We start from the raw sequence: 26,129 nt of genomic DNA, 5'->3' as shown, positions 1-26,129 counted from the left end.
GAGCCTGATGCGGGGCTCGAACCCACAAACCGTGAGATCATGACCTGAGCCGAAGTCGGGCGCTTAACCTACTGAACCACCCAGGCGCCCCTTACCACTTTGATTCGTATTTCTAGTTGTTCATAGAGTGCTGATAAACACTTGCTGGTTTATCTCTCTTTTGCTTTGGAAAATTTAGTGATTTAAGGTTCAACACATAATTACATGCCTTTATACCCAAAAGCCCCTTAAGTACAGTTTTAAAGTTGATTTTGTTCATTATTTAGACTCCCTATTTAGGGGAAATGATACACATAAAACTTGCAGAAGTGAAATATGTAACTAGAAAAAGTACAGTAAAATTGAGGCCCCTGGATGGCTCCATCAGTTGAGTGTCCAGCTCTCGATTTCAACTCAAGCCATGATCCCAGCGTTGTGGGATCAAGCCCCGTATCAGGCTCTGCACTGAGTCTGGAGCCTACTCAAGATTCTCATTCATTCTTTCTCTCTCTCTCTCCCCCTCCTCCTTTTGCCCACTCCCCTGCTCTTATTCTTTCAAAACAAAACAAAACAAAAACAATAAAATCTGCAAATAACAAGGATTATTAGAGTGTTCTTATTCTCCTTGAAAAATAAAGTATCTGTAAAAATAGATTGTTCAGCAAATCTCTTATTATAATCTTTAGTAGACATTCCCTAGAGAATTCTGTTGCTGATTGCCTCCAGAGTCAGTCACTGTCATTGGTTTTCTGGGAGATTCACAAGTAGCCCTAGATGATCCTGTTCACACTGTGCTCATTTAAATTGCCTGTAGTTTCTTGAAATGTTTCAAATAGGCCATTGGTTAGGATGGGGGTGGAAGTATCTAATACATGTACAATCCAGAAAACTTAGGAGGTGGCACCTAGGTGGCTCAGTCAATTAAGCATCGGACTTTGGCTCGGGTCATGATCTTGAGGTTCATGAGTTCAAGCCCTGTGTTGGCCCATCGGGCTCTGTGCTGACTGCTTGGAACCTAGAGTCTGCTTTAGATTTTGTGTCTCCCTCTCTCTGCTCCTCCCCTACTAACACTCTAAGAAATAAACATTAAAAACAATTTAAAGAAAAGCAACTGCACTTAAAAAAATTTAGAAGAAAGCATAATCTAATAGTAATGTTTAAAGGTAGCATTTTTTTTTTTAAGTTTGTTTTTTTGGTTTTTTTTTTTTTTTGAAAGAGATAAAACACAAGTAGGGGCAGAAACAGAGAGGAAAACACAGAATCCGAAACAGACTCCAGGCTCTGAGCTGTCTGCCCAGAGCCCAGCACATGGCTGGAAATCACAAGATCATGACCGGAGCTGAAGTCAGAAGCCTAACTGACTGAGCCACCCAGGCACCCTGAGATAGCATTTTTTTCTAACACTTTGATTAATTTATTTCTAATCTTTATTTGCGGCCTTTAAGAAAAGAGATGCAGCATTTATAATTGTTTGTTTAACTTTATTATAGGGCTCCTGGGTGGCTCAGTCTTAAGAGTCCAACTCTTGATTTCTGTCTCCAGTCATGATCTCTTGGTTTATGAGATCAAGTCCTATGTTCGGCTCTGCACTGACAGCTTGGAGCCTGCTCACGTGTACACACACAGGCGTGTGCGCTCTCTCCCTCAAAATAAATAAAAATGTTAAAGATATATTTTAAAAAACATTATAAGGATTCCCTCATGTTGTTAAATAAACCAAATAAGGTGGAATTTTTACTGACTCTGTAACAGTTAATCAGATACATATAGGTAAATGTTTTATAATTTCTGTTCATAAATAATTATACCATGTTCAACTTTATGAATAAAAGTCTTTCCAGTTTTTGGATTATGACCCTGGATAAATTTATAGAAGTAGAATAATTAGTCAAAGGGTAAGAACATTTTAAAAACTTTCTATACAAACATATATGAGTATTTGTTTGCTAAACATGTGCTTATTTACCTTCTTAGCAGCAAAGAATGAGAATACTCATCTTATTACATCCTACAAGAATTATCTGGGGCAGGAAGTGGCAGACTTAGTACAGCATATACTTATAGCACAATTAATAGTTCTGTAACTATCTCTAGTTGTTTTATGTTGAAAATTTGGTAAGTGAACATCTATTACCTTCAGTAGTCCTAAGTTTCAAAGGAAGAGAATAATATTAACATATGTTACACATTTATTGGAAAATAAGTATATAATGTGATAAATAAAAAGCATAAATACTCTGCTTCACTGGAGACTTTTTAGAGCCATTATTTACCTTGCAGTTTCAAATACCGGAACCAAGAAGGAAGGGTATCAAAAGACCAAGGGAGCAAGAGAAACAGCCTGGAATAAGAGAAAAAGAAGTCCCCTAACTGTGTGCTGATAATTGCTTTTACTTTCTGGTCCCTCTGTGTACCCTTAGGCTGTTAGGTTTAAATGAATCTTGAAAATAACATCTGTATTACAGAATAGGAGGCTTTATTTTAGGTTCTCTTAATAATTTATTACTTGGTCAGGATTTAATTGATTTGAAATAGGAGAGCTGCTAAAGGCAGAGTCAGATTGAATTAACATTTATCCAGTAGCTACTATGTGTGAGACATTTTTCCATCTTTATAGCAGTTGTGTTGGCAGGCATTGTTTTGATCAGTTGTTCTAACACTTGAACATGCATCAAAATCACCAGAAAGAATTAAAATATCAGCTGCTGGGGCACCTGGGTGGCTCAGTCGGTTGAGCGTCCAACTTTGGCTTGGGTCATGATCCTACTGTTCGTGGCTTCAGGCCCCATGTCAGGCTCTGTGCTGACAGCTCAGAGCCTGGAGTCTGCTTCAGATTCTGTGTCTACCTCTCTCTCTGCCCCTCCCCCCTCCTCAAAAATGAATAAATATTAAAAATTTTTAAAAACAAACATCAACTGCTGGTCCCAACCCCAGAATTCCTTGTTCAGTCGATATGGGATGGAGCCCAAATATTTATAATTCTTACAAGTTCCCAGGTGATAAAAATGATGCTGCTTTATAAAGTTCTTAAACTTTATGAACCTTTTGTTTTAGGAAAGAGAAAAATTACGTGAAGAAAAGCGAAAATATATGGAATACTTAAAACAATGGAGTAAACCTAGAGAAGATATGGAATGCGACGATCTTAAGGTATAAGTATGTTATGTGATGTTTCACACCCATGTTCCTTTTTTTTTTTTTTTTTTAACATTGTCACAGAGTATCTTTCAATCTCCAGCTACTGAGCAAACTGGGAATGGAGTGGGTACCTCTGCCAGGCTTGCTTTCCCTCCCGTCTCCGAAGCTGGCAGAATACGAACCACTCTCCAGATGCGATCCTGGGAGGTCTTCACACCCATGTTCTATGTGTCCTATGTGGCTTTGCTGATGAAACTTTTCTTTCATGGTGGCTTCTTCATATTTAAGAAGAATAGCCAACTAAACAAATGCTATATTTAGAGTTCCAAAACAGCAGTATTTTTGTAACAAGCTTTGATAATGATTCTTATTCTACAGACTTAATTGGTCATTTGATCGTTAATAATCCAGTATTATCATTCATCTCAGTTTATAAGGAACCATTTCTAAGCTCAGTAGATAGTGAATTAATTATATTCCATATCCTAAGGAAATCCTGCATTGAAGATAATATTGGCACAGCTACTGCCTTAATCTCCGAATCTAGATTAAAAGTCCCTCTTAACTAGAAAATGTAGTGAGATACTTTAGCCCAAAGTTGTTCTTAGTTTGATAAAGAAAAAAGTCCCTAGTGACTGTGATTTATTAAAGCTGGAATAAGGCCAAACCATTCATAATTTTAAAAGTTCCAGGGTGCCTGGGTTGCTCAGTCGGTTGAGCATACGACTCTTGGTTTTGTCTTGGGTCATGATCTCTCTGTTTCATGGGTTCGAGCTCCACATCAGGCTCTGTGCTGACAGCATGGAGCCTCCTTGGGATACTCTCTCTGCCCCTTCCCCACTCACACTATTCTCTGTCTTTCTCAAAATTAAATAAACTTTTAAAAAATGTCTTAAAAAGTCCCAAAGGTTATTGTGATAAACATCTAAGGTTGAGATGAAATATCTCAACATGAAATAAATCCTGTTAGGTAAAAAGAGTATATATCTATATTTCATAATTTTCTGTAGTTAGCTCAAATAAGTATATACTTGTTTGATCTTTTAGGAACTTCCAGAACCAACTCCAGTGAAGACTAGACTACCTCCTGAAATCTTTGGTGATGCTCTGATGGTTCTGGAGTTTCTTAATGCTTTTGGGGAACTTTTTGATCTTCAAGATGAGTTTCCTGAGGGAGTAACCCTAGGCAAGTACAATTGCTGTTATAGTTCACCCTTAAATTAGTGGCTTAAAATTATAAATTATTATCTCTCAAAGTTCTGTGGAGTCACTGGACCTAGCTGTCCAGCCCTTTTTTGGAGTCTCTCATGTAGATACAGAAAGTGACTGGGACTGGAGTCATCTGAAGGCTTACCTGGCTGGATGTTCAAGATAGCTTCCTCACACACATGCCTGGTGCATCAGTGCACCTCCATGTGGCATTGCACTCCATCAGAGGAGCCTACATTTGTTATGTGGCAGCTAAGGACTCCAAGAAGAAGAGAACAGAAACTGCCAGCCTTCTTAAGGGCTAGGCCTGGAACTGGCAAGCCTTATTTCTGTCATATTCCATTGTTCAGTCCTGCTGGGATTCAAGAGAGTGAAGGAATAGACTCCTCTTCTTGGGGGTATCCTGGTTTATGTAATGTAGGGAAGGAAGGAATTGACATCAGCCATGTTTAGAGATAAGTTATGCCTACCTTTAATTTGTAATTCTGTATTGACTCTATACTTTGTATAAACATAAGAACTACATTGATTGGGGAGGACTGTGGTTCCCATCTTGGCTTTTTAATTGTCAAGTGGCAAAATAATTTTCTTAAAATAAAAACCCTCAAAGACAGAATTATAATGCCACTCTTACTTTAAGAAGAATATATTCTTCAGGAGGGCTTTCACATTCCCTCAGTTCCTCTTTATGAGCTGGGTGAGGCATGCATCATGTGCATTACAGATCAAGAAGGTCTAAACAATACTGCTTTAGGTAAGATAAATTAGATAAGAAACAATTGTGACTTCAATACAACATTAGGATCACAAAAAAATTTAGATTTTAAATTTTTTAAATAAAGGATTACACCTAATATTAATAATTACCTCTCCTCTGCATTATTTGGTAAACAGTAATGTCCCACATAGCTCCTGAGAACAGCGGGGCAACAATAACAAATCTTTGCATTGTTATTCAAATTAGAATAAAATTATAATTTTTCATATGTACCTTAATTTGCACCTGAAATTTTTTTTTTTTTTTTTTTTACAAATAGTTTATTGTCAAATTAGTTTCTACATAACACTCAGTGCTCATCCCCAAAGTGCCCTCCTTCATGCCCATCTCCCCCTCCCCCCCACATCCATCAGTCCTCAGTTTTTGTCAGCATTCAAGAGTCTCTCATGGTTTGCCTCTCTCCCTTTCCCCCACCATTTCCGCCCTTCTTCTCCCCCTTGGTCCTCCGTCAAGTTCCTCCTAATCCTCCTATACGTGCAAACATATGGTATTTGTCCTTCTCTGCCTGACTTATTTCGCTCAGCATAACACCCTCAAGGTCCATCCATGTTGCTACACATGGCCAGATTTCATTGTTTCTCATTGCCATGTAGTATTCCATGGTATAGATAAACCACATCTTCTTGATCCATTCGTCTGTTGATGGACACTTAGGCTCTTTCCATGTTTTAGCTATTGTGGAGAGTGCTGCTATGAACATTGGGGTACATGTGCTCCTATGCATCAGCATTTCTATATCCCTTGGGTAAATTCCTAGCAGTATTTGCACCTGAAATTTAAACTTAAGGTGAAGTATCATATTGATCTGCTGAGGCTAATTTGCCTTTCTTCAATATGGTGATTTTGGCTTAATGATTTTATTGTATTTTATTGTAACCATTATAAATTATTTTTTTATTTTGCCTTGGATAGTACTCTACTTTGATAAATGAACTCTTAAAAAAATAATTACACAGGCTGTTGTCGATTAAAATGTTGATTGTTCCAATGGAGTTGTTTTTTCAGTGCATGAACAGAACTTTAAATTCATTTTAAACATTTTATTCACAGAAGTATTAGAGGAAGCTCTTGTAGGAAATGACAGTGAAGGCCCACTATGTGAATTGCTTTTTTTCTTCCTGACTGCCATCTTCCAGGCGATAGCTGAAGAAGAAGAGGAAGTAGCCAAAGAGCAAATAACGGATGCTGACACCAAAGGTCAGAATTGAGTATTCTTGCTGATTGATAGTAGCTTTGAAACTGATTTTTGAAGGTTATTTTAAAATTACCCTCACTTTTACAGTTATAAAATATAGTTGGTCAAGTTACCCAATTCTTGAGTCATATATTAATAATTCATTATTACTTGTTTTATAAAAACTTTGTTTTAATGTATCCTGCTTCTGGGACTCCTGGATGGCTCAGTCAGTTAATGTTTCCTGTTTCTGATGACCTTAAAATATTAACCCTTGCCCCCAATCTATCTTACTTTTTATTCCTTTAGATTTCTCCTATTATTTAGGAAGATTACAGATTTCATTGACCAGTATCTGTAATTACAAGAGATTCTGCTCAATGGCACTGGTTTTTTTGCCTCCACCTAATGACACACTTTAATTATTATCAGTACTTTAAGTTGAAAATACTGTTGCTGATTTCATTTGGGATGACAGTTTTTAGATCAGAGTTGAGTAAAATTTAATTTTTTTATTTCACCAATAGTTTGAACTAGAAATTTTGCTGTTTAAACACCGTGCACTTAAATATCTAGAGTCAGCATGTGGTACATATTAACATAGGAATAATTCTTAGAGAAGCCCTTTTTTATTTTTAAAATGGAATATGTTCACTATTTTGTTTAGGACCTCATCAGAGGAACTGTTAAGCATTTGTATGATTTGGCTTCCTGAATTACATTCCTCATGAACTTTGCCACATCACATAAGAGATTGTTTTAAATATCTATAAACTATTTTAGTGTATTGCATAAAAATTCACAATAAGTAATAACTTTTGGGAGACATTTTGATAGCAGTCTTGATAAAAAAAGATGGGACATTCTTCCATTTAGATAGTATTATTGACCTTAGATCACTTGAGCTCATTTTTTTATGCCTGATCCATAAAGCAACAGGACCATAAATATGCATCCAGTGTTCGTTTTTTTTTCTTTTACAGCCTGAGTTCAAGCAAAATGTTTTCTCTAACTTGAATGCTAATCACCATAGGTCCCTTATCAAGGTCATTTTAACAGTGCTGTCCCCTTTATCATCTCAGATGACTTAGTCCATAAAATGAGACTCTACTAAAGGGAAGATAGAAGGACAAACAATTCATAAAAATCTAAAGATTTTTCTAAGATAACAAGTACCAACACTAAAGATGGATTATTTAAGACAGAAAATGTAGCAAATACTCATGCATTTAGCCATTAGATTGTCTTAAGGACAAATAATATCACAGGGCTATTGACCAAGTTCTGACCTAAAAACAAAGTATATGTGTATACAAATCAGGATTTGAAGCAGATGAATTTTGTAGTTTTGTACTGATGACAAAAAGTGGGGTGACAAGGAAATTGTGTTGGAAAGTCAGTTAGTGTAAAGAAAAAATACATATAATTATTGGTGTTTGTATTGCCATTGTATTTTCTTTTCGTGATTTGTTTGATCTGTAATTTTTATAGTTCTAGTCCTGTACAGGACTGCAAATAAATACTAATACAAGGTCTACCCTGGAATAAATATTGGCCAGTAAATAAAGGTTTTAATGCTCCTTTTGAAGATATTTATTTAAATGTTAGGGAGGGAAAAAATATGCTTTGGAATTTTAATACCTTCTCTACTTCCTGTTGTCTTGGCTGCATTTTATATCATTATTAGAGTTTCAGTAGGGACCCTAGGCTGTGCTCCCATGTATTTTCCATATGTTCTATCTCTGTAACAAAAAAGCTTTTCCACAGTTCTCCTGAAAGTAAGTGATAGAAGATACTATATATGCATTATTTAATTTAATCCTCATGCCCCTTTGTGGTATAGATAGGTAGGTGTAATAGGCAGATCATTATTATTTTCTGTCTTTACTTATAAAAAAAATTTAGACTTAAGGAGTTTAATTAACTTGCCCAAAGGCACATGGCTAATAAGAAAGTGATGGGGTATAGACTCAGGCAGTCTGCTGTGAAGCCTCAATAATGCCTTTGCTATATTGCCTCATAATATGGCAAAGATGTTGAATATTTGTTTCCCTAGCATTGCCTATAAATTTTCTGTCTTCAAAAAGATCTAAATCCTTTGGCCTTTAGGTTCCCTTTTTAAATGTCAAATATTGGAATTTTGGCAGTTTTTAAAATCTTGTATTAAAAATATCAATTCCTCTCTTCAGTCTTAATCATAAACTTGAAAGCCCTTCAAAGTATGGGAACAAGAGCATCCTCCTTACATAGCATAGTTTTGTGTATTTGCTAAGATACCATTGTTTAGTGTTGGAATTGCAAATTCTAGATTACTCTTAAGATAAGCATAACTTTCAGATCATAACATTCACAGTTCAACTGTACAGTTGAGCCTTGAAGAACACAGGGGTGAAGAATGCCAACCTTCCTTACCCCTAGCCGAAAATGCACATGTAACTTTTGACTGCCCCAAAACTTAACTACTAATAGCCTTCTGTTGACTGGCAGCCTTACTGATAATAGAAACAGTTCATTAACACATATTTTGTATATTTTATGTATTAAATGCTGTGTTTTTATAAAGTAAGGTGTAAAAAAGAAAACGCTATAGAGAAAATACATTTATAGTATTTTACTATAAAAAATCCACTTATAAGTGGCCCCACAGAGTTCAGGCACATGTTGTTCAAGGGTCAGCTGTATTCTCTTGGTATGATACCCAACTGAGTGTCTCCACAATAATAATACAGTTTCTTGAGAGGGCCATTTGGTAAATATAATTGAGTTAAAGAATACGTTTTACTTTTTTTTTTTTTTTTAAAGTAGGTTCCATACCTAACATGGGGCTTGAACTCACAATCCTGAGATTAAAAGTCACATGTTCTACCCACTGAGCCAGCCAGGCACCCCTACATATTTTAATATGCTACGTTAATACAATCAAAAGTAAACTCTCGGGGCGCCTGGGTGGCTCAGTCACTTAAGCGTCTGACTCCCTTTCAGATCATGATCTCATGGTTTGTAATTTCCAGCCCCATGTCGGACTCTGTGCTGACAGCTCAGAGCCTGGATCCTGCTTCAGATTCTGTGTCTTCCTCGCTCTCTGTCCCTCTCCTGCTCATGCCCTCTCTCTCTCTCTCAAAAATAAAAATAAATAAATAAATAAATAAAAAACATTAAAAAATAATTAAAATTTTTTGGTTGTCCTTTTCCTAAAGCCTTTATAGCTTAGTCTTATGATATTAAAACTGACTACAGACAAAATAGGTTGAACATGGTAATTGCTGCAAAGGAAGAGGACCAGTTCACTTTTACTGGGACTGTTGTTAATGTTAGAGTGCCTTTTAATTTTGTTTGACTTTACATGTAAAATGAAAATTGAGGAAGGCTTAGCCCTAATATTTCTCTGGTAAGGAAGATTAGATATAATGTCTGTCATTTGGACTGGATTCGTGGCCTGATAGGAATAACTTCTGCAACTTTGCAATGTTTGGTCAAATAACTTCTCTTATGTGGTATTGTTTTATGTTTTAACTGCCATGAAGTGGTCAATGATTGTAATCAAACATAATCCCAGAGCTGCCTTTTTCCTTTTAGTGAAGGACAGCAATTCTGTTCTCTGAGGTTCATTTTGTCAGCTTGTGAATTTTTGGAAGGAAAACATAGTAGAAGGTTAAGGAACCACAGAATCAGTTTAGCCCAGTGATTTTTCAACTCGAACTCATGGAATACTGGGAGTTGTACAGGGATTCCTTGGTGCCGCTGCAGGAGAGTTGGAAAAGATGAATGGGCAGGATTATCATCTCCATACCCCACCTAACAAGGGAACTTTTATCTCTTTTGTATTGGACTCCCAGGAAATATTTGAAGAATTTAAAAACTGCTGATCTAGATTCACTCCTTTAGGAGAAATGAAGACAATTGAGTGACTTGTGTAAAGGTTCTATAACTAGGAATGAGGGGACTGGCAGAGCTAAAACTAGAATATATATAATCTGACTCAGCCTGAAGCTATGCCCACTATACTATGATATAACAAGAGGTTTTTGTAAGCTTAGAGTTTTTTCATAGTTAACACTTTAAATTTTTTACCAACAATGTATTATAATTAGGAATAATTGCATATGCTAATAATTTACATACATTTGTGCTAGTAGATTTACTCTAGTCCTGTTTGTAAGCTAGACATGGTTTTCAAAGTTAAAGCAGTTTACTTAGAATATACCAGGAAATCTCCCTATGGTTTCTTAGGTTGCAGAGTTTTCAAAATAAAAACAGGAAATTAATGAAGAGGATAAATCAATGGTTAAGTGACAGACAGCAGTGCTATCTTTAACTTGTTTTAGTTCTTTTTCTGTGCTGGGTTTTTTTTTTTTTTTATTACAACCCATACTTTGTTACGATTTAATCCTAAAATATTATAAAGGATTGGAGATCTTCAAATAGATTGATTTTCAAAGTAGACTTTTCTAAAGTTAAGTGAGGAGATTTGTTTTTAATTCTAAAGTACATTTTACCATGTTTTTTGGAATGTATATGTGCACCTTGTTGGTAACTTGGAAATTGTCTTCTCTCTGTTAACTAAGGAAAATATTAGTGTGTACTACATGTCTTAGGATTTATAGTTTGAGGTGGACACTAGGCGGAATGTGAATGATGTTTGTTGTACCTAGTGGTGGCTCTTTTGAGGTTCCTGAATGTTAAGCTGTTTGCTGTTACTTTCATCATTTTAAAAGGGCATTATTCCCAAATAATCAAGCTTTGATTTGCACTAGAATAAAGTATTTATTTCCTTAAAGATTTAACAGAGGCTTTGGATGAAGATGCAGACCCCACAAAATCTGCACTGTCTGCAGTTGCATCTTTGGCAGCTGCATGGCCGCAGTTGCACCAGGGTATGTGTGGGTTTTATTTTTTTTAATTGACTTTTTATTGTTAATTTTATTAAGGTATATTTTACATTGCTGAGGATTCTTTGCTTATATTCTAAGTGACTCTTTCATTTCTTAACAACTATAGGCTGCAGTTTGAAAAGCTTGGATCTTGATAGCTGCACTCTTTCTGAAATCCTCAGACTCCACATCTTAGCTTCAGGTGCTGATGTAACGTCAGCAAATGCAAAGTACAGATACCAGAAACGAGGAGGGTTTGATGCTACAGATGATGCCTGTATGGAGCTTCGTTTGAGCAATCCCAGTCTAGTAAAGAAACTTTCAAGCACTTCAGTGTATGATTTGACACCAGGTAAACTTTGCTAGTTGGAATTTGTATAACCTGCCCCCTTCCTACCCTTTTTATCTCTTTAGTCCAGAAAACTAGGTGCTGGTGAGAAATTTTAGATGATACCAGTGTTAAACAAGAAAGAGAACAGTCTTTTAAAAAAATTGTTGGAATACAAATATAATGACCCAGATGGAAACTAACTACTGTTGTTGTTCCTATTAGCTTTAACTGTTCCCAATTTTCTTTTCTTTTTTAATTTCCATTTTCCTGGTGGTTAATCTACTACATCTACTAAATTTAAAAGGATAAGTAAGAATTAGCTGGCTTTCACTTTTCATTGTCAGTATATCAGAAATTTAAGCCATAGCCACTAAATGCTAACATTTGCTTGAATAGTGTTTGAGGTATGAGAAGTGATGTATAAAGATGAAGTTTCTTTTCACTTCCTTTTTTAAATAAAAACTTACAATGTACAGACAGAGTTTAAAATGCTTATTTAAGACAACATCTAATAAAAGAGCACATTCATTCCTAACATTCATATAGTTTTTATAATTTATGGTAGGGTTTTTGTACAGTATTTTCAAAGTAGCAGTTTGCCTGCTGCCATGTTTTAAAAGTCCATGTGGTTATAATTTAGTCTTTATTTGAACTTCATAAATGAGCCTCAAAATTGAAACTTGAAAAAAATTGTCATTAGAAAACTTGTCATGTCTATTTAACTGGTATATAAAGTAGTTATTAGTATTTGAAATGCCTTGTATGTTACATAACTGTTAATTTGGATTCAGAGTTGCTTTTTCTGAAGACATGCCATTGGCATGTTTGATCTTGAGACTTTTTCCTCTTTTTTATTAAGCATTTTCACATTGAGCCACAAATTAAGACTTTTCAAACAATTCCTTTTTGTCATTGATGGTAGAGAATTTATTTACCAATCTTTTTACAGGAGAAAAAATGAAGATACTTCATGCTCTCTGTGGGAAACTACTGACCCTAGTTTCTACTAGGGATTTCATTGAAGATTATGTTGATATATTACGACAGGCAAAGCAGGAGTTCCGGGAGTTAAAAGCAGAACAACATCGGAAAGAGAGGGAAGAAGCAGCTGCTAGGTAAGCGATAATTATAGTCAGTTGTGCTAATGAAGGCTGCTTATTTCTTTGCATCTAAAACCATACTTGACAATGGGCTGTGATGTGACCTTGGCTCACAATGGATTTTGATGGCTTAACTAAGAGGTTATGAATGAATTACTACATTATGGTTTTGTGATAACATTTGGAGTACTTTCCATAATTTTATAATTAAAGGCAAAATGCTAGAAGTTAAAAAATTATCTTTCATTGAATACACTATAATATTTTAACTTTCAGAATTCGTAAAAGGAAGGAAGAAAAACTGAAGGAACAAGAGCAAAAAATGAAAGAGAAACAAGAGAAACTGAAAGAAGATGAGCAGAGGAATTCAGCTGCAGATGTATCTGTTGGGTATGGTTTGAATTACACTGCTCATTCTTATATAAGAATAAAAATCAGCACTTTAAACTCTAAAATGCTTTCCAAAGTTATAAAAACTAGTTCTCTAGTTTCTTACTTACAGGTATGTAATAATTGTGCCAGTGGGCCTATGAAATTTACATATAAACAATTCTCAAGTATATATGTGTAATGTTAAAAATACCTCTCAGGAATCTAGAACTCATTATCTCATAGAATTAATGTAAGTGATGATTGCCCAGAAAATCTTTCAATAGCCTATTTTTAACCAGTAACATATTAATAGTGGTAATCTCCTGTCTCCACCACCACCACCATGACGGTTGTACACTATGCCTCACAAAGCTCCTCTGAGTTTATTGAGGAATGGAGATGAAGTTGGAGGTTTTAACAGATGGTATGGGGAGAAGATGGAAGCTTCATAAGTAATTTAGTGACTTGGGTACTCTATTTCATTTGAAAATATTTGGGATGAAAATTGGCTAAGAAGACAAGCAGGAATTTTTTCATCTTGTAGATGGCAAACTATATTCAAATTTACCAGAAGTAATTTTTTTAACAAAATCTGCAAAGGAAGTCTCCAAAAAGCTCAGTATTCTGAAATTAATGTATTGACTTTTAATTGTAATTGCATATAAAAATACCTATTAAGTCTTAAGGTCATAGGTCACAAACTTGCAACAGCTGTATTTTACATGGCCATCAACAATACTTTAAGAAATGGAATTTAGCTTAGGAAAGTTAATCTGATACCTAAAGCACAAGCAATCAAAAACAATGAATAATTTGATTTCATCAAAATTAAAAACTTTTATGCTTCAAAGAACACTGTCAAAGTAAAAAGAGGTGTCTGGGTGGTTTAGTTGGTTGAGCATCTGACTCTTGAGTTTGGCTCAGATCATGATCCCACGATTGTGGGATCGAGTCCTGTGTCAGGCTCTGCACTAGGTATGAAGCCTACTTGGGATTTGCTCTCTCTGCCTCTCTCCCCTGATTACAACCATGTGCACTCTCTGTCTAAGGAAAAAAAAGTAAAAAAACATCTCAGTAGATGGGAAAAAATATTTGCAAATCACATATCTATTAATGGTATAATATCCAGGGGTGCCTAGATATGTGTCTAGGGGTGCCAGTTAAGCGTCCAACTTCAGCTTAGGTCATAATCTCATGGTTCATGGGTTCAAGCCCCATGTCCAGCTATGTGCTGACAGCTTAGAGCCTGGAGCCTTCTTCAGATTCTATGTCTGCCTCTCTCTCTGCCCTTCCTCTGCTTGCACTCTGTCTCTCTCTCTCTGTGTGTGTGTGTGTGTGTGTGTGTGTGTGTGTGTGTCTCAAAAATAAACATTAAAAGTAATAATGATATAATATCCAAAATATGTAAAGAGCTCGTACAACTCAACATTAAAAGAACAACCTAGTTTAAAAAACGGGCAAAGGATTTTAATAGGCATTTCTCTAAAGAAGATACACAAAAAGCACATGAGAAGGTACTCAGCGTCATTAGGGAAATGCACATCAAAATCACAATGAGATATAACTTCATACTCACTAGGATGGCTGTAATCCATTGAAGGGACAATAAGAAGTGTTGGTGAGACTGTGGAGAAATTGGAACTCTCATGCATTGCAAGTGGAGATGTAAAAATGGTGCAGCTGCTCTGGATAAATCTGGCTATTCCTCAAACAGTTAAACTGTTTGTTACCATATGACCCAGCAATTCCACTCCTAGGTATATACTCAAGAGAACTGAGAACATACATTCACTCAGAAATGTATATACAAAAGTTCATAGCATCATTATTCTTAATAGCCAAAGAATTGGAAATAACCCATATGTCCATCAGTTGATAAATGGTTAAACAAAGCTATATATTTCTTTGGTGATATATACATACAGCAGAAGGTTATTCAGCAATAAAGAAGAATGGAATTCTCATACATGCTACAATGTAGATAAACTTTGAAAATGGTGCTGAGTAAAATAAGCCAGTCATAAAAGACCATGTGTTGTATGATTCCATTTATATAAAAAGTCTGGAATGGGCAAATCCACAGCAAAAGGTAGATGACTGCTTACCAGGGCAGTGGGGAAGAGGAAATGGAAAGTGACTATAAGGCTTTTTCTTTGGGGACAATGACGCCGTTCTAGAATTAGGTGGGCATAATGATTGCACAACCTTGTAGCAAACTAAAAACCACTGAATTTTTGTACTTTAAAATGGTGGTTTTAGGGTATGTGAGTTATTTCTCAATTTTTTTCACATTTTATAAACCTTTCCAGTTCTATTGAGATATCATTAACATAATATTGTATTAATCACTTAGGATATATAACATAATGATTTTCTATATGCATATGTTGTAAAATAATAAGTTGAGTTACTATTTGTCACCTTCTATATTTTTTCTTTGTGGTATCTTAATTTAAAAACAAGAGAGGGGCACCTGGGTGGTTCCGGCAATAAAGCGTCTGACTTCAGCTCAGGTCATGATCTCATGGTTCGTGGGATCAAGCCCCATATTAGGCTCACTGCTGTCAGCACAGAGCCCACTTTGGATCCTCTGTCTCCTCTCTCTCTGTTCCTCCTCTGCTGGTTCTCTGTCTCTATTTTCTCAAAAATAAATAAATAAACTAAAAACTTTTTTTAAAATATATAAACAGAAGAAAAATAAACATGTTACAGATTCCACCATTTCATGTTTTTTAATACTTTTCTAGCCTCACTCATTTACATTATCCCTTTGGCTCCTAAACGCATTTGAGTTTGCAAAGCTTGCTTTGGATAAAGACCATAAATGGTGGAACTTATTGGGGCGCCTGTATGGCTTAGTCAGCTAAGCATCCAACTCTTGATTTTGGCTCAGGTCATGACCTGACAGTTTAGTTTGTGAGCTCTGTGCTTACAGTAGAGAGTCTGCTCCTGCTGGGCGTTTTCTATCTCTGCCCCTTCCCCACTTGTGTTCAGGCACACACACGCACTCTCTCAGAATAAATAAACTTTTTTAAAAATGGTGGAATTTATTTCAAGGTTCATGCAATTTTAAACTTTAAAAAAAATTTTTTAATGTGTGTTTATTTTTGAGAGAGAGAGAGAGACACACATCACAAGCAGGTGAGGGGCAGAGAGAGAGAAAGAGACGCAGAATCTGAAGCAGGCTCCAGGCTCTGAGCTGGACACAGGGCTCGAACACATGAACCGTGAGATCATGACCTGAACCGAAGTCAGACACTTAACCCAGGACCCCCATACAGTTTTGGCTTTAATTTGGATAGTATAATGAATTAAATGTCCATATGTGTTCATTCAGCCCGTTAGCTATATCTGAAATTTATCTTCTCTTCTCCACTATTTGTCTGCTTACCACCAACTTTCTACTCTGAGCCGACTACCTAGACTGCTAACAGTGGCTCCGTTGTCTCCTCATCTACTTTCTTTCTCAGATCCTTTTCCATGTAGCAGCCAAAGTGCCTTTTAATCTTAATTTCTGTTTTCTAAATTCTACTTTTTCCCCCATTGCTTTTTGAATAATTCCCTACAAAGCCCAGTATGACCTAACCCTGCCTTTTTCTCATCCATATCTTGGATGAATACTTTATGTTTTATATTTTTCTCAAACTAAGAAAAAAGCTCTTACCTTTTCTCTTCAGCTCAATGCCTTTGCACATGTTATCCCCTTTGCAGGAAATGGAGAGTTCTTCCCACCTGTTGCCTTACCCCTCCCTGATCTCCCTAGTCTCACAGTTTAATTGTCACTTCTTCAAGCAAGCCTTTCTTGATCCCTAAGACTAAATTTGGTTCTCCTTGAAATGTTTTCATAGCACCTTGAACTTCTCCCTTTTTTTTTAATAGTTATTACATATTTTAATTTTATAATTGTTTGTGTTATTACCTCTTTCCTCTGCAAGAGTATCAATTTATCCCCTACTTCCTAAACATAGTGGCTAGCCCTTCATAAGCAAGCAATGAATCCCATGAATGGAATTATATATTCATTAATGAAAGTAATCTTTGGGGTTTGTTTGTTTTTCCGTTAAGGGAGGAAGAAAGGGAAGATTTTGATACTAGCACTGAGAGCAAAGAAATCGAGCAAAAGGAACTTGATCAAGATACCGTCACTGAAGATGAAGATGACCCCGGATCACATAAAAGAGGCAGAAGGGGTAATACAGAAATTTCTTAAGGGCATACTTGCTTGTTTTTAATTAATAAGGCACATGATAATTCAGCTATGCTGAAATATGTATTAGATTACTTCCATTTATTATTCCTAGGTATGTTTGTTTTTAAATGCCAACTTACAGCAGTGTTAAGTTCCTTGAATGGTGACCATTTTGTTAAAAAATGGTGTTAGAAGTTACATTCTATATTTATTCTCATGTTATTTATACTTTAGGGAAGAGAGACAATATTTATATTCTTTTAATAGGTCAGTTTCACATAACTTCAACTTCTGGTTAGCGAATTTTGTTGAGTTTGGTATTTACTGCTTGATATTAGGCCAAACAGAAATTTTTATTCAATAGCCTACTCAACACTCATTGACTACCTTTTAGATGCAAGAAATACAAAGGTCAGTAATGCTTCTAATTGGTACCAAATGCCTGAGAATAGAAATCTACTGCCTTAAAATAGATTTATAAATTACTAGATCAAAGGGAACACATTTTTTGAAGGTGTTGATATAATTTACTTCTGAGGATCTTTAACCATCTTCATTTGACAACTACTAAAGGAGATTTATAAGTTATACCTGTAATTTCGATGGTATCTTTTTTTTTCTACATTATTTTCTAAAATGTCTATTATAAAGTGGACAAAATCTCCTGTATCACAAAGGCTATATTTTCTGATTATAATGCAATTGATTTAGAAATCCAAAACAAAAAAACCTCATTTGATTAGAGCCTTAAAACATGCTTCTAATAGGTCAAAGTAGAAACCATAAGTGGACACTAGAAAATGTTTAAAACTAATCAGTAATGAACAAAAGCTAATCAGTACTGCACATTAATACTTGTTGGATACAGTCTCTACTTAGTGGAAAATTTATAGGTGGTTTTTTTTTTTAATGTTTTTTTATTTATTTCTGAGAGAGAGATAGCATGAGCAGAGGAGGGTCAGAGAGGGAGGAAGATACAGAATCTGAAACAGGCTCCAGGCTCTGAACTAGCTGTCAGCACAGAGCCCAATGTGGGGCTCAAACCCATGAACCATGAGATCATGACCTGAGCCGAAATCGGAAACTGAACTGACCGAGCCACCCAGGTGCCCAAAAATTTATAGTATTAATACATATTAGAAAAGAAGAAAGGCAAATTGAGCTAGGCATTCATTTAAGAAGTTAGAGGTAGAAAATATAATAATCTTTCCAGATAAAAGGAAACAATAGAAACAAGTTAGAAATTCATAAAACGTAAAACTGTAATAGAGGAGAACAGCAAAGGCAAAAATTGTTCTTTGAAAAAGCAAAAAATTTGTTCTTTTAATCTAGATAGACCTTTATTGAAATTGATTTGGAAAAAAGGGAAGTCTCAGTAAGGTTAGGACTGAAAAGTTAAACAGCATAACTACAGATAAATTAGAAATTTAAAGATAAGGAAACAACAGTTTTATGGCAATAACTTTGAAAATGGAAGCAAAAAGGGTCACCCCTGTGGCTCAGTTGGTTAAGTGTCTGACTGTTTTAGCTCAGGTAATGATCTCACGTTCGTGAGTTCGAGCCCCACATTCATGTGGAGCCTGCTTGAGATTCTCTGTCTCCCCCTCTCTCTGCCCCTCCCCCACTTGTGCCATCTTTGTCTCTCTCAAAAATAAAATAAAGCTTTTTTAAAAAGGTTCAAAGAAAGAAAATGGAGGCAAAAATAAAGCAAAATCCTAGAAAAACACACATTATAAAAATGAATGCCTGAAAAAATTTAAAATGTGACTGGTCCTAAACCTTTAGATTTTGAATCAGTATTAAAAATTTCCTACCAAAAAAACGTCAGTCCTAGACAACTTTATAGATGAACTTTGCGAAATTTTAAAGAAGCAGATAATTTTGTTTCATGTTTGTTTATTGTGAGAGCAAACAGGATGAACAGAGAGAGAATCTCAAGCAGGCTCCTCACGCAGCTAGTGCATAGCCCAAAACAGGGCTTAGTCTCATGATCACAAGATGATGACCTGAGCCAAAATCAAGAATTGGACACTCAGCGTCTGGGTGGCTCAGTCGGTTAAGCACCCAACTTCAGCTCAGGTCATAATCTCATGGTTCATGGCTTCAAGCCCTATGTCGGGCTCTGTGCTGACAGCTAGCTCAGAGCCTGGAGCCTGCTTCTGATTCTGTGTCTCCCTCTCTCTCCGACCCTCCCCTGGTCACACTGCCCACCCCCTCAGAAATAAATAAAACATTAAAAATTAAAAAAAAAATTGGACGCTCAATCAACTGAGCCACCCAGATGCCCTAAAGAAGCAGATAATTCTAATCTTATATACAAACACTTTCAAGCAAAAGAAATCGAAGAAGTAACTCCCCAGTCATCTAAGCGATGGGACAGTGACTGAAACAAAAGAAGTTCAATTCTTCAACACACCATAAAAGGCCTGGCAGGTCACCAGGGATCCAGTCTCTTCCTGTCTTGCTAGTACTGCCATCCATAGGGTTTTGCTGCCATTTTCATGTTCAAAATGATTTATCCCAATGTCTCCATTCTGGCTAGTTGAACAACGGGAAATGCAGAGAGAGGTACAACCCAGAGGTTACATATAATGCTTCTGCTCTCATCTCTTTGGCCAGAAGTTTCCAATGTAGCCATGCCCCCTGGAGAAACATTTCCTGCTAGAAAGTGTCCTTCTTTTGAGTTGCTAGGTACCTAACTAAACATTAGGGGTTCTGTTACCTAAAATCATTGGTTAGTAAACCTCAGCCCATTGGCCAAATCTACCTTGCTTGTTTTTATATAATCCATAAGATAAAAATGGTTTTTACATTTTTAAATAATTGGGGAAGAAAGATGATATTTTGTGATATGAAAATAATATGAAATTCAGATTTCAGTGACCATAGTTTTAATTGAACACAATCATGTTTGTTCATTTACATATTGTCTGTGGCTGCCTTCATGCTACAGTGGCACAGTAGAGCAGGTGTGAGCAGAAACCATATGGTCCACCAAACCTAAAAATATTTACTAGCTAGACCTTTATAAAGGTAGTTTATTAACTCCTGCCTTAGAGAAAGGACTGAATGTATGTTGCAAAATAACAGACTGTCTCACTCTCCAGTATGGAGATGACAGTTTTTTGTGTGTCCCTTGTATTGTAAGTAAGTAAGCATACCAGTTTCATATCAGCATAGAATATTAGTCTGTTCATGCGCCATAATAAAATATTGCAGACTGGGTGGCTTAAACAGAAATTAATTTTCTCACAGTTCTGTAGGCTGGTAGTCCAAGATCAAGGTGCAAGCAGGGTTGGTTTCTGATGAGGCCTTTTTCAGCTTGATATAGCACCTTGTCATTGTGTCTTCACATGACCATCTGTGCCCACAGGTGAAGTGAGTGAGCACTCTAGTTCCTTTCTTTTTTCTTCTTATAAGTACCTCAGTCCTGAATTAGGGTCCCACTCTTTGAACTCATTTTACCTTAATTACCTCCTTAAGGACCCTGTCTCCAAATATAGCCACATTGGGATTTAGGATTTCAACCTATGAATTTGGGGGACATTCAGTTTGGTCCATCATTCATAGTAACTTGGGATATATATTTTTCTGATGAAAATTTAAAATGTGATGATGATCAAATGTTTCAATTATAGGGAAAAGGGGACAAAACGGGTTTAAAGAATTTACAAGACAAGAAGAGGTCAACTGTGTAACGAGAGAGCCTCTTACTGCTGATGAAGAAGCAGCTTTAAAACAGGAACATCAGCGAAAAGAGAAGGAGCTCTTGGAAAAAATCCAAAGTGCCATAGCATGTACCAATATCTTTCCCTTGGGCCGAGACCGCTTATATAGGCGATACTGGATTTTCCCTTCTATTCCTGGATTATTTATTGAGGAGGATTATTCTGGTCTCACTGAAGACATGCTGTTGCCTAGACCTTCATCATTTCAGAACAATGTACAGTCTCAAGATCCTCAGGTATCCACTAAAACTGGAGAGTCTTTGATGTCTGAATCTACCTCCAACATTGACCGAGGTCCATGTGATGATTCTGCGCAGCTGCCAAAACCAGTGCATAAGCCGAACCGGTGGTGCTTTTACAGTTCTTGTGAACAGCTAGACCAGCTGATTGAAGCTCTTAATTCTAGAGGACATAGAGAAAGTGCCTTAAAAGAAACTTTGTTGCAAGAGAAAAGCAGAATATGTGCACAGCTAGCCCATTTTTCTGAAGAGAAATTTCATTTTTCAGGTAAATTTTCATTGAAAACGAAATTCTTTACTTTTTCTCTCCCCATAATCTCTGGTTCAGGATTAAACATCTGTCAAGCTATTAGAGCATATTTAAAACATCTTCTGGGGCGCCTGGGTGGCTCAGTCGGTTAAGTGTCTGACTTTGGCTCAGGTCACAATCCCACAGTTTGTGGGTTCGAGCCCCGCATTGGGCTCTGTGCTGACAGCTAAGAGCCTGGAGCCTGTCTTCAGATTCTTTATCTCCCTCTCTCGCTAACCCTCTCCTGCTTATGCTGTCTCTCTCTGACTCTCAAAAATAAATAAAAAACATTTTTAAAATATTTTTTTAAAAAAGACGTCTTCTGTCTTCTCTTTCATTTAGACCATGTTCTCAGTTTGCAAGTCAGTGAATGTTCTCCAGTTAGAGAGACAAGATTTCACTAGGTTCCATTTGGATTATGAGGAGTGGTAGTGTGGGAAGATTCATCCTCTTTCCAGTCTCATTCCTTGATCAGTAGACTCTGAGTATGCAAGGCACTAAGTTTAGACAATTAGTTTTAGACAGTAGACATGATAGTGAGTTCAGTCACTGAGCATTTGGGCTGAGGGTCCAGGATGGTTTCCATTAGTCACATCTTTGGAGATTGGCTGCAAGGGCAGATCGGGTAGCAGCATTCCCTGTATGATGGCTGGTTCATTGATAACAGGTAAAAGAAAGTAGTAAGGCATTTTTGGGTATAAGTTTTCGTATTACTAAGTGAGATTCTCTAGGTAAAGAACTCTTAAAATTAGGGGCATGTTGCTATGACTACTTTAGTTCTCTTCAGAATTAAAAACTATAAATCACAATTCATTAACAGCTTTATTGAGATTAGTTCATATGCTATACAGTTAGTTCACTCATTTGAAGTGTACGTTTCAGTGATTTTCATTATTTCAGATATGCAACCATCACACAGTCAATTTTAGAACATTTTTATCCCCTCAAAAAGAAACCCCACATTTGTTTTCCGTCTGTAAATTTCCCTGTCTGGACATCTTATTTGAATGGTAGCATGTAATATATGGTCTTTTGTGACTGGCTTCTTTCACTTAGCATAATGTTTTCAATGTGCATCCAAGTAGTAGCACATGTCAGTACTTCATACCTTCTTATGACCAAATGATATTTCATTATATAGATATATACCACATTTTATTTAATTATATGTTGGTTGATGGATGTTTCTGTTGTTTCCACATGTTGGCTGTTAGGAATAATGCTGCTATAAATGTTTGTGTACAAGTTTTTGTGTCAACATGCGTTTTCATTTCTCTTGAATACCTAAGAGTGAAATTATTGGGTCATATGGTAATTCTGTTTAATCATTTGAGGAACTGCCATACTGTTTTCCAAAGCAGCTACACCATTCTATATTTCTGCCAACAGTGTACGACGCTTAAAATTTTTCCATGTCCTTGTCAACAGTTGTTATTATCTGACTTTTAGATTCTAGTCATTTTAGAGGTATGAAGTGATACTTTATTGTGACAGTTTTTGGTGTGTATTTTCCTAAAGACCAGTAATGCTGAGCATCTTTTCATGGTCTTATTGGCCATTTGTATATCTTCCTTAAAGAATAGTCTGTTCAAATCCAGTGCCCATTCTTTTTATTGAGTTGTAAAAGTATATTTTAGACACAAGTTCCTCATCAGATGTCTGCTGCCCCCTTTTTTGCACTTTAGAACTGTTTTTATATCCATTATCTCACTATCATAACTGTCACATTGGGAAACTTGTATTTTTAATAAGAAAATAATAATAAAGGTATTGATAACTATTTCAGACAAACCTCAAATCGATAGCAAACCTACCTGTAGTCGGGGACGATCTTCCACTGCATATGATTCATCTCAGATGTCTGCAGAAAGACAGCTTGAATTGAGGCTGAGAGATTTTCTTTTGGATATTGAAGACAGAATCTACCAAGGAACATTAGGAGCGATCAAGGTTGGTACCTGTTCACATTTTTAGTTTGCCTAATTACCAAAGTTTTGGTCATTTTTGTTAACTTATTTGATATAGGCAAGCCATGTTTGTTTTAAATAAATACATGAGAATGATAATATTTTTATGAAAACTAAGTTAGTGCCCCTGTATCAAAATACTAATATGTGGATAGAAATCTTTCTTAAATGTACTATTATGGCTATCTGCTTTCTTAAACAGAATTTAATGAACATAATTGATATTAATTTTTAGTATTTTTAAAATAGCTGTTTTGTGGTATTTTCATCCGAGATGTTAAAATGTGTAAGGATATTTTCTTCTTCCTTGACTAGCTCCTGCCTGCTCTGCTGAGTCTGGTTTGTTTATTGGTTTCTTTGTTACCTTTTTAAAATCTGTAAGTAATTCATGCTTGATACGTGTGTTCTGTTCATTCCTTTACTATCATCCGTCACTTTTTGCTATCAGGTGACCAATCTCAGAATTGTTTATGATTTCCCTATATAGTGAGGTACTAAAGCTTCCATCTATAAATGATATGAATTCCATTTTGGCCACTTAGTAACCTTATTTTTAGACCCCTTTTTGATTTACAATCTGTTCTAGAATATTCATGAATTTTTCATATGTACATTGAATCTCATACTTCTTAGGAACAACATATGCCATTTTCCCATGTTGGTAAACTTGGGTTTTGTTACAGGTTACAGATCGTCACATCTGGAGATCGGCATTAGAAAGTGGACGATATGAGCTGTTAAGTGAGGAAAACAAGGAAAATGGGATCATTAAAACTGTGAATGAAGATGTAGAAGAGATGGAAATTGATGAGCAAGCAAAGGTCATAGTAAAAGACAGGTATGGAAAGGATTTTTCTAAAGTAACTCACTTTTCCTTGCCACTCTAATTTCATGGTTCTTTTTAGTAAAGGTTTCTTTTTCTTCCAAAAACTGTTTTAAAATCTTACCATGAGGACTTTTAATACTTATAACCACTGAAATAATTTTCCTCAACCACAAGCTCTCTTTCACTCCACTTTGTGCTAGTGCAGCCAAAAGGCAGCTTGTTAGGATGATGATGATTTCTCAAATCTAAAATAAAAAACTCTTTGAATCTAAGGTTTTATTAATTTCAGAAAGTAACTTTATACTGTCCATTTTTCTATAGGACAACTTAGTAAATTGTGTTGGGCTTCAATTTTATTTGAATTATTAAACAGAGTCTCTATCTGTTTATCTGTAGATAGATGCTTTGACATCCTTAGAGTTCTTCTTGGATAACTCTCCTTAAGGAGTTTATTATTGAGAAGGAATGGGAAAGAGACGTTAAGCTAGCAGCTCTGAAACAGGGTAAGAGGTCTGGTAGAAGCAGATACCCTATGCAAGGGTAGTACACAGGAGGGCTCCTTGTCTTTGTAGAGCATGGAAGACAGCACAGGAAGTGCCAGTGGAAGTGACTGAGAGCCTGAGACCTACAGGTGGAGAAGATGTACTAGGGGGCTTGGGGGAGAGGGCGTAGTACTAAAGGCTTTGAGCGAATAGGTTTGTACACTTAAATGATCATTTTAGCTGCAGCATGGAGATTTATTGCAAAGGGAATAAGATTGGAGGCTAAGAAACTATTTGGGAGACAGCTGTAAGTATCCCACCCAGTAAAAGTTGAAGAAAGAGAAATCGAGGGAAGCTATCTGGTCTGCTTATCCTTAAGGCCCAACACTGGGTCATCTCCCTAAAACCTTTCCCCTAACCCTTGTCTCATCCACCTTTCCTCCAAATATTTGCCCTTTTGACCTTAAAGGACTTGCTATTTAGTTATGCTCTTGATTCATGTATTTATCTCCTTTTCCTGCTAGCTTATCTGATATCCTTTGAGACTGGGGAAACTATTTTTTACATAGTTGTGAGTAAACACTTGGGGGAGTAGAGTCAAGTTTTACCTAACAGTGTTTTTAAGTACCATAAACTCTTCCATGTTTTCACTGTAGACTTCTGGGCATAAAAACAGAAACTCCAAGTACTGTCTCAACTAATGCAAGTACACCACAATCAGTGAGCAATGTGGTTCATTATCTGGCAATGGCACTTTTTCAGATAGAGCAGGGCATCGAACGGCGATTTCTCAAAGCTCCACTTGGTAAGTATCAATTTTTACTTCAAAATATTATTTGTATTTTAAATGATTTTGAAATTGCCCTTTAATAGAAGTTTTTGGGCTGATGCAAAAAAAATTGGCTAATTTGAAAAGCTTGAGATTATATTTTCACTTTAAAACCTGAGTTCTTTCAGGTGAGACTTTTAAAAATAATACTGAAGTACTTTTTATTGTAGATACTGATCTTTAATGACTGTCTTTTTAACTATTTCTGTTAATGCTTTCTTTTGTGTATAAGTTTCATCAAAAGAAAGATTACCAAAATCTGTGACTAGCCAGATCCTGAATAATCAAAAATTGTAAATAAGTATTTCTCTTCTTATTTAAAACAGAATCCCAAAGAAGCTACTTAAATGTCCACCCCTGGAGGCTTAACAGTGTGGGTCACTAACCTGAGCACTGTATAAAAAGCACTAAATCAGAAATACCAAGTGTTGAGGAACCTGGGTGGCTCAGTTGGTTTAAGCAAGCAGCCGACTTCGGCTCAGGTCATGATCTCACGGTTTGTGGGTTCGAGCCCCACATTGGGCTCTGTGCTGACAGCCAGCTCAGAGCCTGGAGCCTGTTTCAGATTCTGTATCTCCCTCTCTCTTTTTTTTTTTTTTTTTTTTTTTTTTAATTTTTTAAATTTTTT

At 36.2% G+C, this 26,129-nt stretch overlaps 1 protein-coding gene and 1 non-coding gene across 4 annotated transcripts in view; one reads left to right on the top strand and one right to left on the bottom strand.

The window, feature by feature from the left end:
* The window catches only part of BAZ1A (bromodomain adjacent to zinc finger domain 1A), a 95,531-nt gene that overhangs the window by 52,673 nt on the left and 16,729 nt on the right, over positions 1-26,129 (top strand). For 2 of the 3 annotated variants that reach the window (XM_039256983.1, XM_039256984.1), the window contains 12 exons: positions 3,034-3,129; positions 4,165-4,303; positions 6,155-6,301; positions 11,057-11,152; positions 11,277-11,501; positions 12,430-12,595; positions 12,857-12,970; positions 17,018-17,142; positions 20,780-21,376; positions 23,184-23,347; positions 24,048-24,202; positions 25,329-25,477. In XM_039256983.1, the coding sequence (XP_039112914.1) occupies positions 3,034-3,129; positions 4,165-4,303; positions 6,155-6,301; positions 11,057-11,152; positions 11,277-11,501; positions 12,430-12,595; positions 12,857-12,970; positions 17,018-17,142; positions 20,780-21,376; positions 23,184-23,347; positions 24,048-24,202; positions 25,329-25,477 (2,173 nt within the window). The remainder of the gene's footprint in view (positions 1-3,033; positions 3,130-4,164; positions 4,304-6,154; positions 6,302-11,056; positions 11,153-11,276; positions 11,502-12,429; positions 12,596-12,856; positions 12,971-17,017; positions 17,143-20,779; positions 21,377-23,183; positions 23,348-24,047; positions 24,203-25,328; positions 25,478-26,129) is intronic. The other variant, XM_039256982.1, reaches the window with a different exon arrangement.
* On the bottom strand, positions 3,188-3,327 carry LOC120248613. Its single transcript, XR_005532621.1, has one exon. It is a non-coding gene; the product is annotated as a small nucleolar RNA SNORA7 (small nucleolar RNA).

Source organism: Hyaena hyaena, unplaced genomic scaffold, assembly GCF_003009895.1.
Source record: "Hyaena hyaena isolate Hyena2069 unplaced genomic scaffold, ASM300989v1 scaffold_599, whole genome shotgun sequence".
Lineage (NCBI taxonomy): Eukaryota > Metazoa > Chordata > Mammalia > Carnivora > Hyaenidae > Hyaena > Hyaena hyaena.
This window is presented reverse-complemented; position numbering and strand designations above follow the sequence as displayed.